The sequence below is a fragment of the Nelusetta ayraudi genome, unplaced genomic scaffold (assembly GCF_046127955.1).
Source record: "Nelusetta ayraudi isolate G7.1 ecotype Tasmania unplaced genomic scaffold, CSIRO-AGI_Nayr_v1 ptg000002l, whole genome shotgun sequence".
Lineage (NCBI taxonomy): Eukaryota > Metazoa > Chordata > Actinopteri > Tetraodontiformes > Monacanthidae > Nelusetta > Nelusetta ayraudi.
In genome coordinates, this window is record NW_027466052.1 from 6,612,671 (window position 1) to 6,634,950 (window position 22,280).

At 42.3% G+C, this 22,280-nt stretch overlaps 1 protein-coding gene across 1 annotated transcript in view; it reads left to right on the forward strand.

The window, feature by feature from the left end:
• Positions 1–19,795, forward strand: part of gpc5a (glypican 5a) — a 101,624-nt gene extending 81,829 nt beyond the window's left edge. Inside the window, exon 9 of the mRNA XM_076020365.1 lies at positions 17,858–19,795. Coding sequence (XP_075876480.1) covers positions 17,858–18,018 — 161 coding nt within the window. The 3' untranslated portion in view covers positions 18,019–19,795. The remainder of the gene's footprint in view (positions 1–17,857) is intronic.
• Positions 19,796–22,280: the final 2,485 nt, after the last annotated feature.

Here is a 22,280-nt window from a genome sequence, read left to right on the forward strand (position 1 = left end):
GTGCTGAAAAAAGATGTTATTTCATTTTCCCTCTAAATGGATATTATTTTCAGCCACTACTTGCTTAACATCTCCAGTGTTTACGCCAAAAATAGAGTGAATAAATGTCGAAAACAGACTGAATAAATCGGAGCACCCTCGTCTTTACCGGAACATTTTTGGCCGTGTGTCTTTAGTCGTGTGCGAACCACAGTTCAGGAGTTCAAGTCGCAACGAACTCGGCGGGTAACGAGGCGGCATCGGACTCGTGCTTGTCTCACGGAAATCCTCATCACATCATGCATCTAATCCAATTATTACATTCGGCTTGAGAGTAAACAGCCGGGAGCCAGATTACCAAGATGCTAAAAATCATCATTACAGTGGCGATGAAATGGTAATTAGCCACCGCCACCCTAATGGGCCTCTCCAAGGGTTTGTTTGGCGACGGCCTGCTGCTGTTTTCCTATTTCCTGTGGCTCTCCTTCTGCGCTCTGCCGTCGACAGAGTTGCAGCTTCCGCGGCACCATGGATGGCTGACATTTATTTGTGTGTTTATTTTTTCACGGTCTGTGCATTTGATCGCAGTTTTCTTCGCCTGCTTTTTGCGCAGCTGGATGTTTACGCGGACGCCGCCGTTGAGGCCGATTTGAATCTTTTCACCAGCCCGGAATCTTTCCCGTCCCTCTGAGGATTATTGGCCAGACGTGACGTGTGGGTTGCTGCTTCACTGCGCTGCTTGCATTGGGGAAAAAGGACCCCGCAGTGGAGCTCAGGGCTCAGAGCGAGCTGCATGTGTCTGGCTGTGCCGGCCAGTGGGTGCCTCGTGCATGAAAATTAAATATGTCGACATTAGCGGCAGTGAAGCAGGGGGGGTTGGGAGGGGGGGGGGGGTCAAGATGGATTCAGTCGGATTGAAAGGGAACGAGATTGAGATGTCACTGCCCCAGACTACAAGATAATCTGCGCTGACCTTCCGTCTCTTTGGTCCTGATACTGTGTGTGTGAGTCTCTGATGCCAAAAGAGGATGAGAGGACCGGAGTCATGCAACCCATCGCCCCAGTAATGGCTTACGTCATGTTTCAAAGTTTGGCAAAAAACAAGGGAAAGAACAAAACTTAATTGAGAGTGTGAGATACACACCACGCTAGACTGCAGGGTTTGTGGGAGGATTTTACCAGAAAAAGAAAGAAAAAACAAAACCCTATACTCAACTTTTTATTTTTTAGAACATGACACTTGAAAAATGTTAAAAAAAAAATGTTGCTTTGCCACTTAAACCTGCAAAATGTTCTTCTAAAAATAAAAAAATACGTTCAATACATTCTTATTATTTGTCTTTCAAGAAAACAGAAAAGGAAAAACGGTGTCAAGCCTGCAAGGCGGCGGCGGCGTCCTGCTCCCTTTGGAACGGCGCATTTCCTGTTTGAGCAGAATCTGAGCGGATGGACATCCATTATCTCTGGTGCCGGCGAGGCGAGGAGAGGATTATCCGACTCCTGCAGGTTTTTGCTGCCGTCCCACAGTTTGCGGACATCAAGATCCATCTTCTCGCTGTCGATCAGAGCGTGGCGTGCGCGCGCGTGTGCGCGTGTGCGTCAACATTAGCACTGGCAGGCCGATGCCGTCCATCCAGCCATCCGTCCATCAGCGGTGTCACCTCGGCCTTAATTGGGCGTGGTAATTATCCAAATGCACAATATTAAGTGTCCTATTTTGTGGAGATGTGGCTGCTGGAGATGAGGAGCTATTGATCAGCGGCGCTGACGTTCAGCTTACTCCTTTTTCGCACATTATCCTGGCATTGATTGCTGGCAGCACTTCCTGCGTGCAATACTGCGAATCGACCTGATTCTTAATGTGCGGTCGGGGCTCCACCGTTAGAACCATCCATTATCACACTCGCCATCCGCGGACCTGTCACCGAGGCCTGCTGGGATATTGGCAGGCAGACATGATTGTGACTGCGAGGCGGCGGCAGATTTAGGTTCTCTGGTTTCCGTCAGCAGGCTATTCCATAATTAATTAACCGGCCGGGTTTGTTGCCGCTTCCAAGCGACAGGAATCTCCGTTTGAAGTGTTTTCCACCGAACCCCGCAAGCTTTTTTTTTGTTTTGTTTTACTTTAATTTATTTACACCCCGCTTCAGACTTGCGAGTTCAGCCATGCGAGTTCAGCTGTGCTCCGTCCACTTTATTGTTGCGTGTCTTCAGTCGCCGCCTCAGACCTAAATTGGCGGCATTGATCTTTAGCCTGTATTGAATATTTATGTCTCCTGGTGGGTAACCAGTGGTTTAACCTTTCAGGGACCCCTGGGCGAAAGCTCCGCTCTCTGATTTAACTAATACTCTCTCTCATGTTCAGCCGCATGGTCCCACTTCACCGCACATGTGATTGGGTGACTTTGCTTGAGTGAATTAATGAAGCAATAATCGTGAATCCTGGAGATTCCTGTGTCTGTTGATTTTGCGGCATCTGCGTTTTAGCACTAGGTTGGCGGCGACGTTTGATATCCTGACAGCCAACACCTCTTAGTCGACTCTGGGCAAATAGAAGCTAAAAAGCACCAACAAATATGTGGGGAGACATTAATGCCTGGTTTTGTCGATGCATTTTGATCGAGGAGTTCTTAGTCTGACATTTGATGCTGAAAAACTGGAAATGTTGGGTTTAAATAAATGTTGAATGAATGACTGAACTAAACTAAACGTGGGAGCCTGAAGAACAAGTATCATGTCACACATTCGTATCTTTCCATCCTGAATTTAACAAGTGGCAGATTTCATTTACAAAATACATACGTCTGTGTTCTGCCTCTGCTCTCACCAGTCACTGATGTCTTGGAATGACACAGAAAGAAAAGACTAGAAGAAAAAAACAAAATAAAACCTGCAAACTGGGGGTCCATAAAATCTGACTTTTATATAAGGAGCTTATTTTTGTGCACTTGTTTTTAGGAATAGGATAAACAGTGATTGAAGATGGATGACTGGATGTATAAAGTGCCTTTAATAGCATCAAAGGTGCTCAAACATACAAAGCTGATATATTTTGCTTTCCAAATTGCAAAAAAAAAAGAAGTAAGAAATGTAGAAAAATAAAATCTTGAGGCACTTTGAGATTTCTTTCTTTTTTTTTTTTTTTAAAGCTTTTGGTCTTATGCATAAAATATAGCGCGTGTTGGCACAGTGCACGCAGAATTTCTGCAAGAAGACTTACATCCTCTGTGTGCTGGCAGCGCACGCCGCTTCACATTCATGCTCCTCATTGCGTGGAAAGTTTGCTGTGGCAAGGAGCCCGCTTGTAAATCATGCATATTGGATGAGACATGCGGCAGATGAGCCTGCGCCCTCCAGTCAGGCCAAACATTAATTAAATATCAATTGGCCCTGCTTCCGTACCTCATTTCATGCCACATTCACACCTTGCTGAGGAGAAAGTTAAAATGGAAGTTGCGGCCCTGGCAGCACAATTCTCAGGCACAAGGCGACACGAGCCGAGCGCTGTGAGTTCGGACTGGAAGTCCTCGGTGTTGCAGAGGGCCAAAATTCAAAGTTGGACTGTAACATAAAGCTCGGCTTTCTTCAAATGGCGGCCGCTGGTTTCCAAGGCTCGCGCTGGAGATGAAATGCGAGGCGATCGTGGTAAAAATAACACCCTCAGCTCCGAAGAAGGGAAGTAATTGTCTCGTTCACGTAATTGACGAGACGGTGCTCGTCCTTCTGGCTGATTTGTAAGGACAACAGCTGTGTTATTCTCAAAACCGATGCATCAACAACGCCTGGGTTGTCGCATCGATATGCACGCATGCACGCAAACACTTATCTTTAATAGCTGTTCTGACATCAACAAAGGCTACGCGGTGTAAAAGAGCTGATAAATTCCATGACGGCTGTTTCCTTTCACAACGTTCTTGGACGGTGAACAGCCACAGAATGGCCCGCTTATGCTCTGTTTGCTTACCTGCAATGCAAGGCATTGTATGCGAACGCATGGGCAAGAATGACATAATGCAGACAAGACGGGTAGCGCACAGTCTGTCATTCTGCTCCCGAACAAAACGACTCACTTCCATTCCACCTGTGTGAAGCAAGTAGAGCAGAGCGACCGGAAATCTACGTTCAAATAAAGTTTTCCCTGGAGCTCCCGTGAAATAAACCAAAAAATAACCATTGGGTAGTGGCAGTTTCCGTATCTTGGAGCCACGTTCACAATGCGAGCGCGATGGTGAGGCGGTACAGTGGAGGTGTGCTGCGAGGCCATGCGAGATAACTTCTCCAGCGGCTCGAGCGGCGCGCAAAGATGGAGAGGGGGAGAAAAAAATCCTCTTACACTCTAAGCTGCGGCTGCTGAAGGCGGGAGGAGCCGTTGACTCGGTAAGAAAATTCACACTTTAGCTAAATCTTTAACTCGGAAGTTGCTGCATAAGTAACAACTTCTTAGCTTTTTTTTTTTCTTCCTCCAGCAAAGTCGGGCTCAAAAGGTTGACGAAAAACAAGCAGATGATAATAACTATTAATTATTTACCTGCGGACGGTCCGGTCGGCCGTGTGGCTCCAACGAAACAAACGCACCGGAGGGTCTTGGGTTGGGCGGAGTTACAGCCGCTATCTCGCCTGCCAGTTCCTGGAGGGCGAGACTGCGCTCTTCACCTTGGAGCCCCTTTGATGATGTCTGAGGGATTCCCCTAATCCTCGGAGGGTAGAGTGGAGGGCGCCCTCTCCCCGCCGAGGGGATGAAGCCACTTAATGGATCACAAAGTTAATCAAGCGCAGGGAGAGTCTGACAGAGCTGAAGGAATCGCTTGAGCCGTTAGAATGGAGTCCGTAGGGGCTGCACACACGTTGGCGCGACTCACAATTCCCTCCACCCCTCCCACCACCAATTTTTCATCCGCTAACGCTGTTCATTACATTACCTGTGCGGACATTCATTGAAACAATCAACTTTCATTTTTCTTAAGCATTAAGAGGGGGTTCAAGTGTCTTATTGCACCAGCATCATGTATCTCCAGGAGCCCAGAAGGTGGACCTGCTACCAAGAGTTTCATGATTTCACCTGAAATGAAAGGCAAGAGATCTAGTGGGACGTTAGGAAGCAGAGATCAGCGTTAAAAAACGTTTGCATTGTGCCCTCTTGTCATCAGATGCAACTCAATCTTACGCTCGGCGCCTTTAAGGTGCGAAAGTCAATTCCACCGCTCGACCGACGTAATTAAACCGTTTAATCAGTTGCGATGGAATATCCAGATTGCTTGACTATATATAGAGCTGCGTTGTCTCCACTCGTAATCTGATGAACAAGAAGCAGCAGCCGTGTAAACGGTTTGCTTGATGTGGGCCGCATATATTTTCATACGTTACTTTCAACGATAACAACATGCGTGTGGAAACAAAGGACAATGTCTATTGGGGCAAAAACGTTTAGTTATTGCTGGTTGGCTTGTCATGAAGTATGTCTGAGGTTATGACTTCTCCGTATACGACGACGTATTAATATTAAAATGTGCTTTATTTGGAATACAATATGCTTTAAAATTACCTTCTGGATGTCTCTCTGTTGATTGTAAAGAAAATAAAAGAATTAATAATAATACAAACTCGACCTTGATAATTAATAATTAATGATGATAATAATAATAATGATAATAATGATGATAAAAAAAAAACTTAAACAGAAGGATGTAATTCCAGTATAATCAAAGCACTTCCTGTTTCTCTCGGCCATCCTCTGCATGATCGCCGTCTTCGGTGAAGCGCGTAGCCATCAGTGGCCTAATCAGCCGTGAGCAATTCACACTGCGGCTCTGATGAAATGTGGGCTGAAGCCTTTTGGTGTGCAAGCACAGGGAATAATGTTGGAAGTGTTTATCAAAAGGCAATCAAAGGTTAATGAGACAGGGAATAGAGCAAGTGCAAAAAAAAAAAAAATCTATTACGTCTGTGTTAAACCAAAACCAATAAAGATTCAAATTTGTGAAGTTAATTCTTGGTAAAGACTGTCTTGATTCCTGTTAAGATAACGAGGTATTCAGACTAAATGTCCATTTAGATTAAAATGATTCAGTAAGACATTAAACATCAAACAGGAGAAGGACTCCCAAAATAATCCAACAACTGAAAGGGCTGCCAGACAGGGAGGAAATATCAATTCTTTTATTTTATATTTTTCTAGCACTAAAAGCAACAAAAAGCAACATTTAGTTTCTATCTGGCTGAAACAACAAAAAGTTTGTTTGGAAATAAATCACAAGCTTCGGCCAATCGGGGTGAGGGGTCCGTAAACTTTACTGTTGCCCAACATCAGCGGGAGTTGCAGATAAAGAGGCTTTTATTTCCACAAGCTCTTCTGTCGGTCAACGGTTGGTGATGCAGCCAACATCATGCTGAGCTCGGCCTTTTGATGGCAACCCCGGAGTGGAGTACCAGCCACTCACATCATCAGGAGGGAGATGGAAAAGTGGCCAAAATGAACAGGCACGTCACAGCTTTTAAAACAACCCAAAGTTTTCAGATTCTTTTCTTAAATCTGTCCCTCCGAAATGTCCTTCCGTAATGCAGTGGAAAAACTACTCGCTGCTCCCTTCCGCTGTGTAGTTGACAGAGTAGCGTGATGATCCTTCGCATCAGTAGAGGTTGAATTGGGACCTATCAGTCACATTAGCCTGCGTGTTCAGCCATGGTGAGAAACTCTCGCTCTCTTCTGTTCTGTTTGTCAGTGCGATAGCCAAGTCCCCCCTAAAGTTAGCGAGCGGTCGTTGGCTAACTGTAGTTTCTTTTGAAGTTGCCTTTTCTTCTCCCCACTGCTTACGCTGGGCTGCGCAAACACAATTCTGTCCATGACATGCCGAGGGCAGTGCCAGCACATGCATGAGTAGCCAGTAGCCTTTTTAGTGTGGAGGCGTGGTTTGTGCAGGTCAAATAGCTGGGCTTCCTCTTTTCCTCATGTCCTCTTTCTCAAAGCGCGGCAGCAGCTTCAGATTATGGCAGCCTCACTTGCGTCGCAAGCTCATACATGCCACCATCAGCTGCCATTGTTATGACTCCATCTCTGGAAGCATGTGTGAGCTCACAGCTAGAAGCAGCAGCTCCTGTTTGCTGCCACATGGCTGTGATGCTGATGCAATTGCAATGCTAGGTCCTTGGTCACCTTGGTTACCTTGGAAGTCTAATAAATAATAGTCTAATAAATATAATAATAGTAATAAAAAATTATTTCGAAAGCATTATAAAATCTCAAAGTTGTGGCGCACTGTTGACTTCAGTATTATAAAGATTAAAGAACACCCGCAAAAATTAGCATTCACATTGTCCTTAATATCGTCATTTACAGTTATGAAGGACTGGCATATTTTTGTCTTTGACAGGAAATGCACAGTTCCATGTAGGAATCCATCATTCCGAAGAAAAAGAAACCAAGAAAGGTGACTGAAGAATGGGTTAAGATTATAATATGGATTTCAAGGGTCTTTAATGTTACAGCTCATTGGCTGAGATTGAACACGCTCCAATGATGGAAGGTGAAAACCGTGTGGGTGACCTTGACCTGCTTCTGCACAGCAAGAGCTTGTGTGCTTTCTCATTGTGTGGACTCGAGTGCAGCGAACTTCTGGAAAGAATGACTGGGTCGAGTTTGTTCGCAGAGACCTTCAGCGGCACATGTCAAAATGATCAGGCCTGGACGTTTCTTCCCTCCCTCAGTGAATGAGGAAGTGCGCATGAAAAATTGAACACGTCTCTTCCTTTTGTTAACACTCTTGACTTCATCCCATGCAGTATTCATGAGGTTGTTTTGAAGCTGCATTGTGTCACTTGCCGGGAACACTGAAACGTAATTTACGACGGTCTTTTGGTTCACACTGCTGTAATTTCAGCGGCAATGAAGCCGTTGCCTGTTGTGCAACGAGTAATTAAGTTCACAAAAATGTTCTTAAAAATAGAATGATTACTTAATTTTTACAAGTGATTATTCATTCTCCTGTTTTATTCATTTGCAAATGTAAAATCCAGTATCTCGTCAAAGACAAGCAGAAAATTATACTTTTGAGAAGTTGAATCCATATAAATGGGCAAATCTGCAATGAAGCTGCAAATTATCTTCCTTTGTTCAAGAGTTTGTTTTTCGCTTTGTGGCCAACATTTGTTTACTTTTGTTTTGTTTTTTCCCCCATTTTCTCCATAACACCAGGAGCGTTTTCAGAGCAGGTTTCTGTCCAAACAGCAGCCAGCAAAGAAACAAAGTGTGGACACAGAAAGTGAAAGAGAGAGAGAGAAAGAAAGAGAGAGAGAGTGGATAGAAAGCTTTGAGTCTCGCGTCCTGATTTGTATTCCACCCGTGTGTGAAACCTGAGAGTGGCTGACTGGCGCTCAGAGCCCAGTATTGACTACTCTGAGGATGTAATAGAGGCTGTGGTGATGGGATTCAGGACATGAAGACTCTTGCTGTTGGAATGTGCCGCTGAGCTATACGGGATCTAACCAGAGCACTTTATCATCCTATTGGCTCCATGCAGAGATGCACTGGCTTTTTAAAACAATGCCACGCCTCTGAATTAGATGCCACTGATTGCGCTTTTTCTCCAAAATGGCAAGAACAGGATGGACGGCGGTGCTATTGGGGTTGAGAGCAGACATTTGGAATGCTTAGAGCGTTAAAGCAAGAGTGGTAAATGAAATCAGACAAAAGGCCAGTTTATGGGCTTCATGCCAATGGGGCTGTTGGTGGGCTGCACTGTGTTCATTTCAGCAGCGCCAGGGAGAATCTAATATTGAGCCATCATTGCTGTTTGCTGAATTACATGTGATTATGATTCTGTTTGTTGTGATCTTTTGTGATTGATTCGATTACAGCCATAAATGGCAACCGGAGCCAAGGTAGGGACTTTGGATCTCCCTTGTGCAATTTGTGCATCAGGGGAATTGCTTGGATTTCCTACCATGAAATCAGAAAGGAAGTTTGTCTTTTAAATAATTTTCCTCATAATCAGACAATCATCAGATTCATCAAAGTGTTTATCCCCACGGGGAAATTAAGATAATCGGGACGACCTGCTGAATCTGAACTGAGAAAAGTTAAGAGAGATTTATGTGAACGTGGGCACGGCTGCCAGTGCCAGGAACAAGTTTGATTAAAAGAAGGAACAAAAAAAATCTGCTCGTATTTATGAGTGATATTTTTTTTCTGAGGGGCAAATGAAGGCAGGTCACTTTCCTCCAGCGGGTTACCTCATCAGACTTTCATGTTGTCTGTATGCCGCTGCATTAATTCTGTCGCAAGCTGTTAATCCGCTGGGAAGAGAAAAATAAAACCCTATTAAGACTCCAAAACTATTAAAATACAAACCAAGGCCTGTGACACTCTTTCTTAATAACAAATTAGAAGCTGATGTTTTTGTTCAGCTTCTCTGTAAAATTAAAACAAAGTCTTGTGAACCGAAACGCTGTTAGTTACTACATCCATCCATCCATTCATCCATACATGTATCCACCATTCATACAATTGTCCATTCATCCACCCATCCCCATCGGTCCGCCTGAACACATGTGGCCAATCCAGATGAGGTACTTAAAGTGACAAATTCACAGCGGCAAGGGCACATTTTTCTAATTTTGTTTTATTTTTTTTAAAGCTTCCTAATTGTACAGATGTCCCAGATTAACGAAACGGTTTGTTAAGTGATGTAATATTTGCAAAACCTGCGGCTGATTTGTTCTGTTTCCTCCCGGTGTCTGCGTCTAATGTGGAACGGGACGGCGTGTGCCAGGAGGGGCTGCGTTCAATTGTTTGGTGTGAAAATGGGAGCACTCAGCCTTCGCTTTAGGGGAGTCTCAGGTGGTTTCGCTTCATTTAGCATCTTTCCTCAGCTGATCTAGTTTGTGCATAATTAAAACAATGGGAGGGCTGGGGTTGGGGGGTGGGTGAGAGAGAGAGAGAGAGAGAGAGAGAGAGAGAAAGAGAGAGAGGGAGAGAGGGAGGGAGAGAGAGAGAGAGAGAGAGAGAGAGAGAAGTGCAGTGCAGTGCAGAAGCCTCTGCAGAAATATACCTTTGTCTCCTTCCACACTTATCCTAATTATCATGCTCTGAGTGCCACACATTGATTGGACTTTACACTTGGCATTAACATTCATTCTAAGGGCCTTCGCTTCCTGCACACAAAACTAGGCAGGTGCAGTGGTGTACATATTAAGAATTTCTGTTTCATCACCTCCAGGTCAATAAAGGGCTTTTAGGCCGTCTGAGGCAATGACTGCAACAACGCTCGGTGGTCGGTGAGTGTAACGCAGATGAAACGAGAGGCAGAAACGAGACTTGTGCACTGAAACCAATCATTTGTAATGCAGGCCAGTTTTGTAGTTTAATGGGAATATCCCACGTACACCTTCTGCAATCAATAGTAAAAACTAAGATAAAAAGTAATAAAATAAAATGGATCAAAAAGTGAATCAGACATGGGAAGGATTTTAATATGTAACGCTTAAAGGTTACATCCTACAGGTTGACCCGCGTACATTAGTTCACTGCCGCCAAAGTGAAAGAGTTGAAAAGTTTCTGAATATTCTGCGAAAGAGGAAATACATATTTAATACATAAAGATACACATTTCAAATTGCAAATCACTTTGCATCTCATTTATTGAAGCTGTTTTGAAAAACCCAACCAGTGAAATGAACAGCTGCCGCTGCAGGCAGCATGAAAGCGCAATCGCACATTGTAAACACACACCACACAGGCACAACAGTGTGAAGATTGAAACTGGTGCAGAAGGTGAGGACGCATTTCACGGTGGCTGTGCAGAATGTTCCAGCGGCTTCCGCTCCCCGCCGTCCCTGCTGCGATTAGCTTTGTTTTTGTTGTTTTAAGAAATGCTGTTAGAATGGAATCGAGTCCACGAATTTCATGCCTCAAAACAATGAAGGTAAGACTTGGCATAGCAAATTTGATCATGCAATTCCAAATTTCTAGTTTAAAATAAATAAAAAAAATGAGATTCAGGTTGGATTTCTTTGGTGGAAACGGTTATAAAAATTGTTTATGCATCTTCATGTTTTCAGGCTCAACTTGTGCTGTGCTAAAGTTTTATTGTGCTATAATGAGTCGTGCAGCTAAAACTTTGTCCTCCAGCATTCATACTGATTACAGGGCTAAAAGAACAGCGTGAAAAGCTTCTCTTTTTTTTCCCCCCGTGGCTGCTTGTGAGCTTGCGCTTGTGTCATATATTCTGATTAGTGCCTCCAGCTGGCAAACGCACCTTTTGCACTCAGACACAGTAAAATGTTTACAGTGAGCCGTTAATGTGAAAAGTTTTCTCATAATTACATTTTTTTTTTTTTTTTGTCGTTATTGTTCCTTCGAATCGTTTCAGAGCTGGCGAGTAATTATTCCTGAGGTGAAAACAAGAGGAGCTGGTTCATTTATGTATGATGTTATGTATTTTTTAAGACATTCGTTTTCATGGCTTTTAAAGCTCTTATTTACTGCAGTCTTACAAGCAGCCGCTTAACTTGAATTACCACCCCGTGGTTGTTGCTGTTGTTCACATTCATGTCTGTCTGGACTCACTCATCTGACATCTCGCTGCAGCCACTCGTGAAAGGCATCAGCAGACAGCCTGATAACAATGGCCTGATGGTCGGGGCAAAAGAGGAAAGAAAAGCTGCGATGGTGTGGCTAAATACAGAAGTCCTTCTAAAAAAATGTATGGCTCACACTCTAAAAATCATTATGATTATCTCCCCTAAAATCAAAAATAAAGGTAATGTTTGTTTGCTCACTGGTGAGACAAGCAGTGACATTGATCTGTCGGACATAAAATGGTCATCAACATATCCCAGCAGAATAGTTGCGTTTGCTTTGGGATTCATCATTGACGGCTGCTTGTCCAGGACGTCTTAGTTCTTTCTCTTCCTTTGCATGTAATTTGTTTTTCAAAACACTTCCTTCAAATGTAGTTTTGAGAGTCGGAGGGGCGATAATCACGTAACAAGCCACCAGGGGTGAAAGTTTAGCGTCAGGCAGATAGGATCTGGCATTTGGGACTACGTAATATTTCATAGCACGTCAATAAGAATGTGATTTGCTTGGCAGCTGATCTGTTTAATCAACTGCTGCCGCTCGTCAGTGTGCACCATTAATCCCTTAATCTCATCCAGTAAGTGTGCAAACATCGACCCGGGGCGACACTATCATACTACATTACCCTCCACTGTTGGACCTCAGAGACAATATGAAAAGTGCAGTGGTCTGCTATTTCAAGTTAGCTCTTTAAATCATCACATCATATTGAATTTTATCATAATTTCTTCTGGTCATGATGGGTATGAATTGCATCCCTCTGGCAAAGCTGTAACGCCAGACTGTTTAAGGGAAGATGACGGTAAGAAAAAAAAAAAAAATCTATTTATACCCCAAGCGGAGAAAAAATGCGAGTCGAGACAAAAAGTGCCGTGAGCGCCATTAAATCAGTAACACTATATTTCAGGCTAGTTTTTTTTTTTCTCTTTCTTGCTTGCTTGAATCACTTTTTGTGTCGTCTAGCCTGAATTTAACACGAGCCATTAGTTGTTCGCCGTGGCTCTGATTGTCCTCCATAGCAAAGTTCAGCTGCAATCAGTCAGTGATAGCAGGGGAGCAGCTGCTGCCATGGCTCATATATTTCTCAGGTGCGTATTACTTATCTAAAGTGAAATTGCATGGCCAAAAAAAAGCAAAAAAAAAAAAAAAAAGAAGGAGAATAAACATAATATACAGTCAAAAGGCCTCAGTCTGTGAACATAGAGGATTAAATATATCTGAAATGTCCTTTGTGTCTGTGGGCAGGGATATTATTCCCTCTTTCCTTTAAAATCAAACGTATGGAGACAGTTTGTGGAAGTTGTATGAAATTGGATTAGCGGTTTCTGCTCCTGCATGCTGGTATAATCCCTGCAGCTTCTCAGCAGACCTAAAAAGAAGAAGAGGAGGAAACTGTTACTCCTTTCATGTTTTGTCCTCAGCTTTATTCCAGACATCTAATAATGCTGTCAAATCAAATTAGAAATCAGTCCAAATGTGCTTTGCAGTGGTGACGTTTCCAGTGCGCACGTTTGCATCGGCAGCAATGTTATGCCTTTTTTTTTTTTTTTTTTTGTATTATTATTTATAGCTTTCAGAGAGCAAACAGTGTCAGTTGGAAAATGGAGAAGAGTAGATGCCATTTACGAGGGTAGCTTGATCAAAATTGAAGTTTCCCCCATTTAACTACTTACCGTCAGGGCGTCATTACCAACAGGCTTGATTAGAAACAGCAATGATCCCTTCACTGGTTTTAAACAGGAGTTTTGTGGATAGCAGCTGGTATTTTGTGGGTTTGTTTTTCTTTCTTTTTTACAAAAGCTGGCCCTGTCACCAACCCCAGTCTGGTCTCTTTGCCAGATGGATATTTAAAATATTCTCTCTTTGCGAAACATTTCATCCGGGGTGTCAGGTTAGCTCTCGGGTTTCGACCGTGATTTACAGCTCGGCTTTCATGGTTCCTCACAGCCACTGTGCATCATCGGGCTCCTGTCCTTTGTCTGCTGCGACTTTAAATTTGTTACAGTTGACATAGAATCTGATACATGGCAACTTTGTCATTTTACACCAGTATGACTCAAAGAGCTGATGGCTCTCGGTAACAACTCCCCACTTTAGCGTTTTGTCATTTTTCTGCAGCAAAGCTCCTTCTACGCCGTTAAAAGCTCATCACTTTTTGTCCCGTTCAGACGATATTCATCACTATTTCATCTTGATGGAATAAAAGCTGTAACGAACAAACTGCAACCACTTTGAAGAAATCAAATTATCTGAAGATGACTTCCCGCTACTGGCCCTCATGTGATCACCCAAAAGGCACTTTTATCACGCCTGTTTTTTTTTTTTTTTGTTCCTCTTTTTTTCTGTCTTCTGCTGCACTTACAACAGTATTGATCTTTGCTGCTGTAAGTCCTTAGAAATCAGCTTCAATTGATTTCACTTCAGTGGTGAGCTTTTCTTTGTGACCCATTTCTTTTCAGAACAAGCACCTTTTCAAAAAAAAAACAAAAAACAAAACAAAAAAAAAAACTCCTTGTGCCGAATGTTTACGGACACTTGGTGGTGGCGACTGCAGCCACGCTGTTACTGAAAGATGAAAATGATTTGTATTTCACAGCCAACAATCAAATGGCTCCGGAGGCAATTGGACAAACGTTCCACTGCCAATCAGATTCATTGTAAGGCCTGTTAGAGTGAGAGTCCCACACCTCCTGTTTCTTTCAAGCTGCGGACACGACACATGATCCTCACAATTGTTGCTGACTTTGTAAAGTCCAGACTAACCAGCTGGCCTCAGCAGGATTTTTTTTTTTTTTTTAATGACAACTTAAAGACTGTATTGTACTGATTTAACGACATGCAACAAACAAACACACCAGTTGAAGTCGTGGCCGACACTGCACAGGCCCTCTTCCTCCCGGTGCAGCTCATATACTGTACACCGTTTGGTTACTCGTGCTTCTCCATTCGCCATTGTTCTTTTGAGATTGCTGTTATTTCCTGCCGCTGTTGTCTCCTGATGCTACTTCCTGTGTCTGGGTGCGGGATGGTTAGTCTGAACCACATTGCGCTCTAACTGATTTCCGCACCAAGTGTAAAATTGGACTAAACAAACAAACTAACTAACTAACTAACTAAAATAAAAAAAAGAATATATTTGGAGTGACCTAAGGGCCTCCTTAGGTCACTCCAAATATATTCTTGGACCAAGCCAGTCTAATTTAGTGCTCATCAAATTACTTGAGAGAAGTACAGAGAGAAGCCTTTTTATTCCGGTCTTGTAACTTTGTCCACACAGCCTCTATTAATACGCCGCGCTGTAGCTTCCTGATTCAGTTTGAGCCAAACACTCGTCCCTTTCTCCTCGAAGGAAGAAGGCAATTTAGATTGGAGCTTTCCAAGATCGATCTGTGAGGATTAAGTGTCTTCATACAGACCGAGTGAATTGTCTTGTTTCTTTTTTTTTTCTCCGCAAATAAGAAACCTCGCCTTATTCACATCTTAATGAAGTAGGCCATTTCTAATCTGCCAATGTACCAACATTTTTTGTCTTCATGGCAACAGGTTCATTTTGTTTCCACTGCAGTTAAACAAGAGCTTTGAAGAGTTTTTTCTTTTCCATCTGAAAGATGTGTTCTGTCATTCTCTCTGCAGCTTTAAAAACCTTGGCACCTCAGTTAAAGGAATTGATTGAGCTTCAGCGCTCTTGGGTACAAAACTCAGACAGACTATTTGTGAGCTGCAGACCTTCAAATAGCTATCCTGGGGACTCCTTGGAAATGAATCGATAAACAGATAATTTCAGGTCTCACACACACACAGACATCTCAGCTTGTTCTTTGCACGTATAATCCTTTGACATGTTTCCACCGCTTGCAAAAAGTGCCCAATGTTGTCCAAACCTGAGAAAAATCAGATTAGCAATTAATAGCATGTTTATTTTCTAGGGCAGTCAGAAGCTTTGCTGCAGAGAAATTACAAAATGTCAAAGTCTAAAAGACAAGTTACATCTTCACAATATTTGATATTCATTTTCAAGCTGTAACAAAGTGGTTTGGTCTTTAGTTAGAATGCCTAAAACGGTCTCAGTAGTAACCAAACACTGACGTATAAAGCCCGACTGTTGAAACAGCACATTGTGAATAGGTGACGTTATGAATAGGATGACAAATATGTACGTGTCGGTGTTGCGGGTATCGTGGGGGTATCAATATGTAATGTGAGCATCTGAACAACACTATTTTTAGAGCTCCAGCTTCTCGTCTTAATTTAATTCCGTCCTTATGCTGTCACTCCTCACTTACTCTTTCTTGCAGCTAAAGTATAATTAACAGGTTTTTTTTTTCCCACTGTCAGCAGAATCACCTTGGTTATCTTATCCCCCACCTCCACAATCCTTCCCAATCTTCCCAGTAATGAAAGATGACAGGTTGATAGTCACGTGGTTGCCGTGCCTCGGTATCACTTTCTTCTTTGACTGACTTTGATGATGTCTCCTTCAAAAACTGTGACGCTGGTCCTGCATTAGACGGTGATCAAGTCTTAACTGCAGATGAAAGGACAATTCAACCCATTTGTAATAATGCCCCAGAAATGTGCACACCAAGAAGATTCATCCAGAATACAAAATCACTCGCCTGCTATGTGTTGAATTCCATAGTAGGCCAGTCTACCGTGATGAGCCCTGTATACAGTATATTCTGTATTAAATCCTTAATTCATCCTTTATATTAAACCTTTGTTTCAGAAGGTTGGAGCCTCGCTCATATTGAAAGTCCCCTTCCTAAAGGATGGGAGAGACAGAGATCTCGCTGGTGCTTCATCAAACGTGACTTCCGTAGAAAGCAAATGTGGTAGATGATCAGTGTCGTAATTTGACTTTCCTGCCCTGGCTTGTGATGTGTGTCCTAATAGCAGGAAATAAGGGGGGGAAAAAAATAGGTCGATCATGTAAAAGAATGCAGCATCTGGTTCCAGCGGCTCATTCTCACTGACAGCTAGAGGTCAGATTATCGTTATCAAACATGTTTGGAATTTAAGACTCAAATATGAGAGAAGATTTGGATTAATAATCGCTGGTCAGGCTCCGCCCCACAAAAGTAGGCAAATCAGGCTTAAAGTTATCCAATGTGAGGTCAGATCAGGACAGCTACAATATGTAAAGGTGCTGACAAACTAGCTTTCTAAATAATGGAATATGAAAAATCTCACAATCTGCAAAGGATATGGGCAAAAACCAAGTCCAGTTGCCTTTAGTTTAACCTCCCAGTACTACGATGGCCTGGAAAACTGAGAATCTTTGCAGGCAGATGATTAAAAACATATAGTTAATGCCACACTGTCTTGTTTTGCTTTGTTTTGCTCACCAGGAAGCAAAACATTGAGTCTTGCCAGGCCAGGAAGGCAGGATGACAGTAAAGTCCACAAACAAACAAAAGCCTGTTTCAGTTTCTTTCTTCCTGGTGGCGCCTGCGGGCATCAGTCAGTTCAGCGCAATTATTGAATTGCGTTGCCCCTATAGACAAATCTTTATGACAACTTCTGTTACAATCAAGTTGGATTGTGTTCTGCATACATTATGTTCCTGAACGCTCTCTCCATCTGTCTCTTTGCTGATTTGTAGTGTGTACACAGCCAGAGGGGGTGAGATGGAGGCCAAAGGCGTTTGCTAGCGTTTGCTAGCTACAAGTGCAAAGTTGCCAGAATTTTTTTTAGGGCTCAACGCAAATGTGTGCATTCAGCTTTGAAGCAAAGAGTCTCACCGTGTGCACAGTTTGACATTTAAAATTATTAGAAAAAAAAACTTACTTTAATACGAGTTTGGTTTTGAGCTAGAGGTTAGAAAGATATTTTGTTCTGACTTAGCTTAAAGTGGCTCTTTGTTCAATATAGCAGACTACGTGTAACACACTATGATCATCACACAAAGGTGGTGTTAAAGGAAAAATACACAGTGGAAGTTCAGGTGCCTTGTGTTTAACCTTAAGATGCATCTCAGTTAATGACATTAACATCTTCACACGCGCTAAACATTAGCAGCAGGGTTTAAATTAGAAGTCAGTGCAGCATGCGCCACCCAAAGCACTTGGCACTAATTAGAGCCTCGAACTTCAGGTTAAGTGAGCTTTATTAAGGTTTAGATCCCTGCGAGGTTAAAAAATGGAGTGATAAAGCATTGAAAAAAACAACAACACCGCATGTTGGGTTTTTCTAAGAAATAATACAAAGCAAATTGCCCTTGAGATTTAGCCTGCCTGCCTACACCTTGGAGAGTCTTTACTGAGTATTGGTTTATTTGTTGTCCCCCCCCCCTTCTCTTCTCTTCAGTGAGTCCAGATGTCACCAGTGATCAGAAACATCATCCCCCACATCGTCACCATCCACCTGCTGAGGATTCACATCTGCACGGCCGATCCAGGAGCCTTGGATTGACGAGAGCCATCTGGGTTTTGATATTGCCCTGTTTGAATATTCTACTGGCCTTCTAACGCATTACATTTCCTCTCGCAACGTGAAACTGGAAAGACTTGATTTCAAGCGTTGGTAAACTGGAAAGAGAGGAGCCGAGACGAAGAGACTGAGCACACGGCAGATTGAGCGCTGATGTTGTGTGGAAATTACAAGACATCGTGGCTCAAATAGACGACAGCGTTCGGCTCGGCATCGGCAATGATAATTATATATGTTTTAATATACACGGGATTCTTTAAAACTAATGAGCTATTTATGATAGCAGATATTGCCCTTACAAAGTTGTTTTTTTTTTTTTTACGGTGTGTATTTCTGCAAAGATGTGAATATACAAGATCTGTAGTTGTACATAATGATTAATTTGCCTCCCTGTATTGGAGTCTAATGTGCTTTTAATTTTATTTAAAAAAAAAGAAGAAGCTGCATTCCAAGAAGTTCCTTTCTGATTTTGGCTTTATACTGAACAGTGGGAACTCAGCAGCTCACAACTTCAAATGACCTAATATTTTCATAGTTATTCATCTATTTTATTGCTGACATATCTAACAAACAAAAAAAAGAAAAGATGCAAATGTGCTGTCCACTGTTTTGTTTTGTTTAGAAAGGTGTCGTGTGCAACCAAAAGGAGCAAAACAACAGAAAAAAAACCACACAAAAAATACAGTATTTTCTGTTGCTTTCTGCCGTTTGTCACAGTTGCCTTGTGAGCCCGTTTGCTGTCATTTCTATACAAAGCACCTGTGATGCCACTGCTGGAAAACCCCCCGAGAGCAGCTGTCTGCTGGACAAGTAAACCTAAAGAGTTGTTGGGAAGAGCTGATACTCCTTTTTTATCTCTTTAGAAATAGAACGACGGTGTACAGAAGTGGATGATTACCTTTCAACCTCATTCCTCCCCATTCTGTTCTCACTGCCAGAAAAAAGAACAAGAGCCTGGTTTCTTTTCCCTGTTTTCCTGCCCATTTGTCGCTTTTGTTTGGCGGGCACAACTGTGCGATGAGAAGGTATATGAAAGGACCGCTTTTACACCTGACAAGTGTGTTCGGTCAGTGGCTGAGAGAGAAAGGGGGTTTGTCACTGCTGAAAATCGTTACTTCATCTCAAATGCCAGGAAAATCCTCCCAAGTCCTTTTTTTTGTGTGAGATGCTGCACATGGTCAAACTAATTCCTTTAAGCCGAATTGCACTATATATTTTTTTTCTTTATCTATTGTGCTGCTTCAACACAGAATCATATGCAGAACAAGTGAAAATAATTCCGGTTCTCTAAAAATCCATCAAGGCCAACAATTTGTGCTTGCCAGCTCCCGGGGACGATGTGTTTAATCATGGTGCTCGAGCAGTGAAAGCCCTCAAAGCTTTTGGGCATTGTGATTGTTCTGATGGATCAATAGCAATATTTTTGTTTCTTGTCATTCACACCTGTTTTTGCTGTTTCGGGCGTGAGATTGTGTAGCTTGAGGTTTTTGTTGGAAAAAAGAATTCATAAAATAAAAAGCTCTTGAATGAATTTGAATTTAATGAGGGCGACGATTCAGTACAAACGTAGACACTCTTGATTAATGATACAATTCAGCCATGTACTTTGTACCATGGGCCGATATCATTCAATGGAATAAAATTCACTGTGTAGACACTCATTTTGAATAATAATAATAAAAAAAAAAATCTGAATAAGCCAAATCCATAGAAGTTCCACCCCCTCTCTGGTGAAGCAGATGAAACCATGGGCAAAACACTATTGTTCATTATAAGCTTCTTATGTTAATAAATTAAAGACTATTTTTTTCTCAATCCCCTTGCGTGTGATATTTACATATATATCTGCTATTTGAACTTGCGACATTTAAAGTTTGTACAGTTCCTCAGACACTGAGAATATATTTCCGTTTTAGGATTGTCGGAAATGCAACTTTGATCTGTTTGAAGACGCCGAGGAGGAAATGAATAAAATTGGTCGGAAGCTTTGAAGGCGGGCCATCGACTCGTTCGCAGTGCGATCGATCCTGGGTCCCTGCAGATTGTCATTGTACTTCATAATTCATTCTCTAATTTTGAATTGGTTAATTTATACACCGCTTGTCTTTAGGTTACCACGGAGCAACAGTTCTGAAGAAGGGGTGATTTTCATGAATAAGCCCAGCCAGCACACAAGAAGCTGTAGAACAACAAGATAAGTGACATAGCATTTTTTTTTTTTTTTTTTAATGAATTCCAGCAAGCTGGATTTGGTATTAAACTATCTTAACAAACCAGATGTCAGCTCATGATGGGTTGCTTTCTTCACGGAAGAATCTGCCATCTTTGCTAGCTGAAAGAAAAAAAAAAGAAATCTTAAGCATCCTGGCTTAAGAGAAATGAAAGGACATAATGTTGTGAACTTTATTTTTTTAAAACATACAGCCAGTGGAGATACAGGCCACTAGATATAGCTGAACTTATTTACGTTGGATAGATATGCAGACTACACAGTGCACTGTGTCCAAGTGATGAAACCATGGTTAGCCCAGCCTAGCTAGGAAAGACAGATTCTGACCAAGTTTGACTCACTTCAAGTCAATCACAGGTTTTTACTCATTAGACCACATTCAAGCGAGGTGTTCAATAGCCAGGAGGGCAGGCAGCTAGCATGCAACAGGCAGTGGGTGTGCGTCAATACTAAATATAAAGCCTCCAGTTACATTTGATTTCCTTTAAGCTATTTGTGTACCAGTCTTGCAGTGTGGTTAGGTCTTTATCATGTCAGTGTCAATTATGTACGCCCACATCAATTCAGCTGCCATAGTGTAGCTGTTGTAATGCAAATGACATTTGGCCGTACTTTATCTGTAGATAAACAACTCAGTTATTTCCACAGGGACCATCTCAGTAAATGGTTAAATAATTTTCTCTTTCCTCCTAGCAACTGCTTTAACCTTTTAAAAGTAAACATTTAAATGTATAGGTTTATGATACATGTATTTGTGCCAGTCTACCCCTGTACTAACATGCATTTTTGTCCCATGTCTCTACTACCTCCCTCCAATAGGGCCATTTAAGGTTTTTTGGGTGTCTCCAGGGAGCTATAGACCGAATTTTATGAAAAATGTCTCCAGTGTTGACCTGTTTGCCAAATTTGGTGAGTTTTGGAGTATGTTTAGTGGGTCAAATTTTGGCAGAAACGGGCAGCAGAACAAGGGATCAATGAGTTGCATCAGTTTTTTTTTTTTTTTAGCAGATGGATGGATAGTGAGCAGATGGTGTGGCATGATGGAACAAGGAAGCTAAAGCTGACCGAAAGAAACACTTGGCGCTGGAGCAGAAACGCAAGCAGTCAGCTCTGATAAAGTGGAAGGAGGAAAACTCCGTCCACTCAGGCACCTGCTGCACATGGACACACGCTCACCCACACCCTTTGGCTCTGCTGGCAAATATGTCAAAGGTGTAGCACGAAATGTCCATCACAATATAGACAATGTGTCCAACATTAACGGTTGACTCTAGTAACCTGAACAAATAAGAAAGACAAAAAGTAACGACATTTGTGTTTGGTAGATTATATCTTTGTTGTAACAACGCTTCTTGGAAAAAAAAAAATGTTACATCGTTTGAAAGCCTGTTTATTCCCCTTTTAAATGGTGCCACACTGGTAAGGAACATGCATTTGTGGGGTGAGCAGCAGAGCTAAGTATCTGGGTTGCGGCCATGAAAACCGTGACAAATCTTCTCTGCCGAGTCAAACAATGACCAAACAAACCCCACACTCACTCCAATGCCGCAGCCTGGTTTTGTGCAACACCAGCATGAAGTTGCCCTATTGCACCGGCTCTGTCCAGATCAGTCAAAAGTGACCGTACTGACTGTAGCACAACCCATTTTCACAGGTGCTGGCAGCACCTGGGGGTATCAGAAGAAAAGAGTCAATAGCAACAGCAGAATAAGCTGTTTGACTCGGCAGAGAAGATTTGTCATATTTTTCATGGGCGCAACCCCAATACTTGGCTCTGCTGCTCACCCTACAAATGCATGTTCCTTACAAGTGTGGCACCATTTAAAAGGGGAATCAACAGGCTTTCAAACGATACAAGATTTATTTCCAAGAAGCATTGTTACAACAAAGATATAATCTACCAAACACAAATTTCCTTACTTTTTGTGTCATGTTTATATTTTTCGAAAGTTAAAGTAAATCATTAAAATCTTTGTTTAATTTAAAGAAAAACAGATGATTTTTTTTTTTTAGCCTGCTCAAGAATATCTTCTCTGTAGTGGAATCCTCCACGCCTCTTTGGTGTCTTCA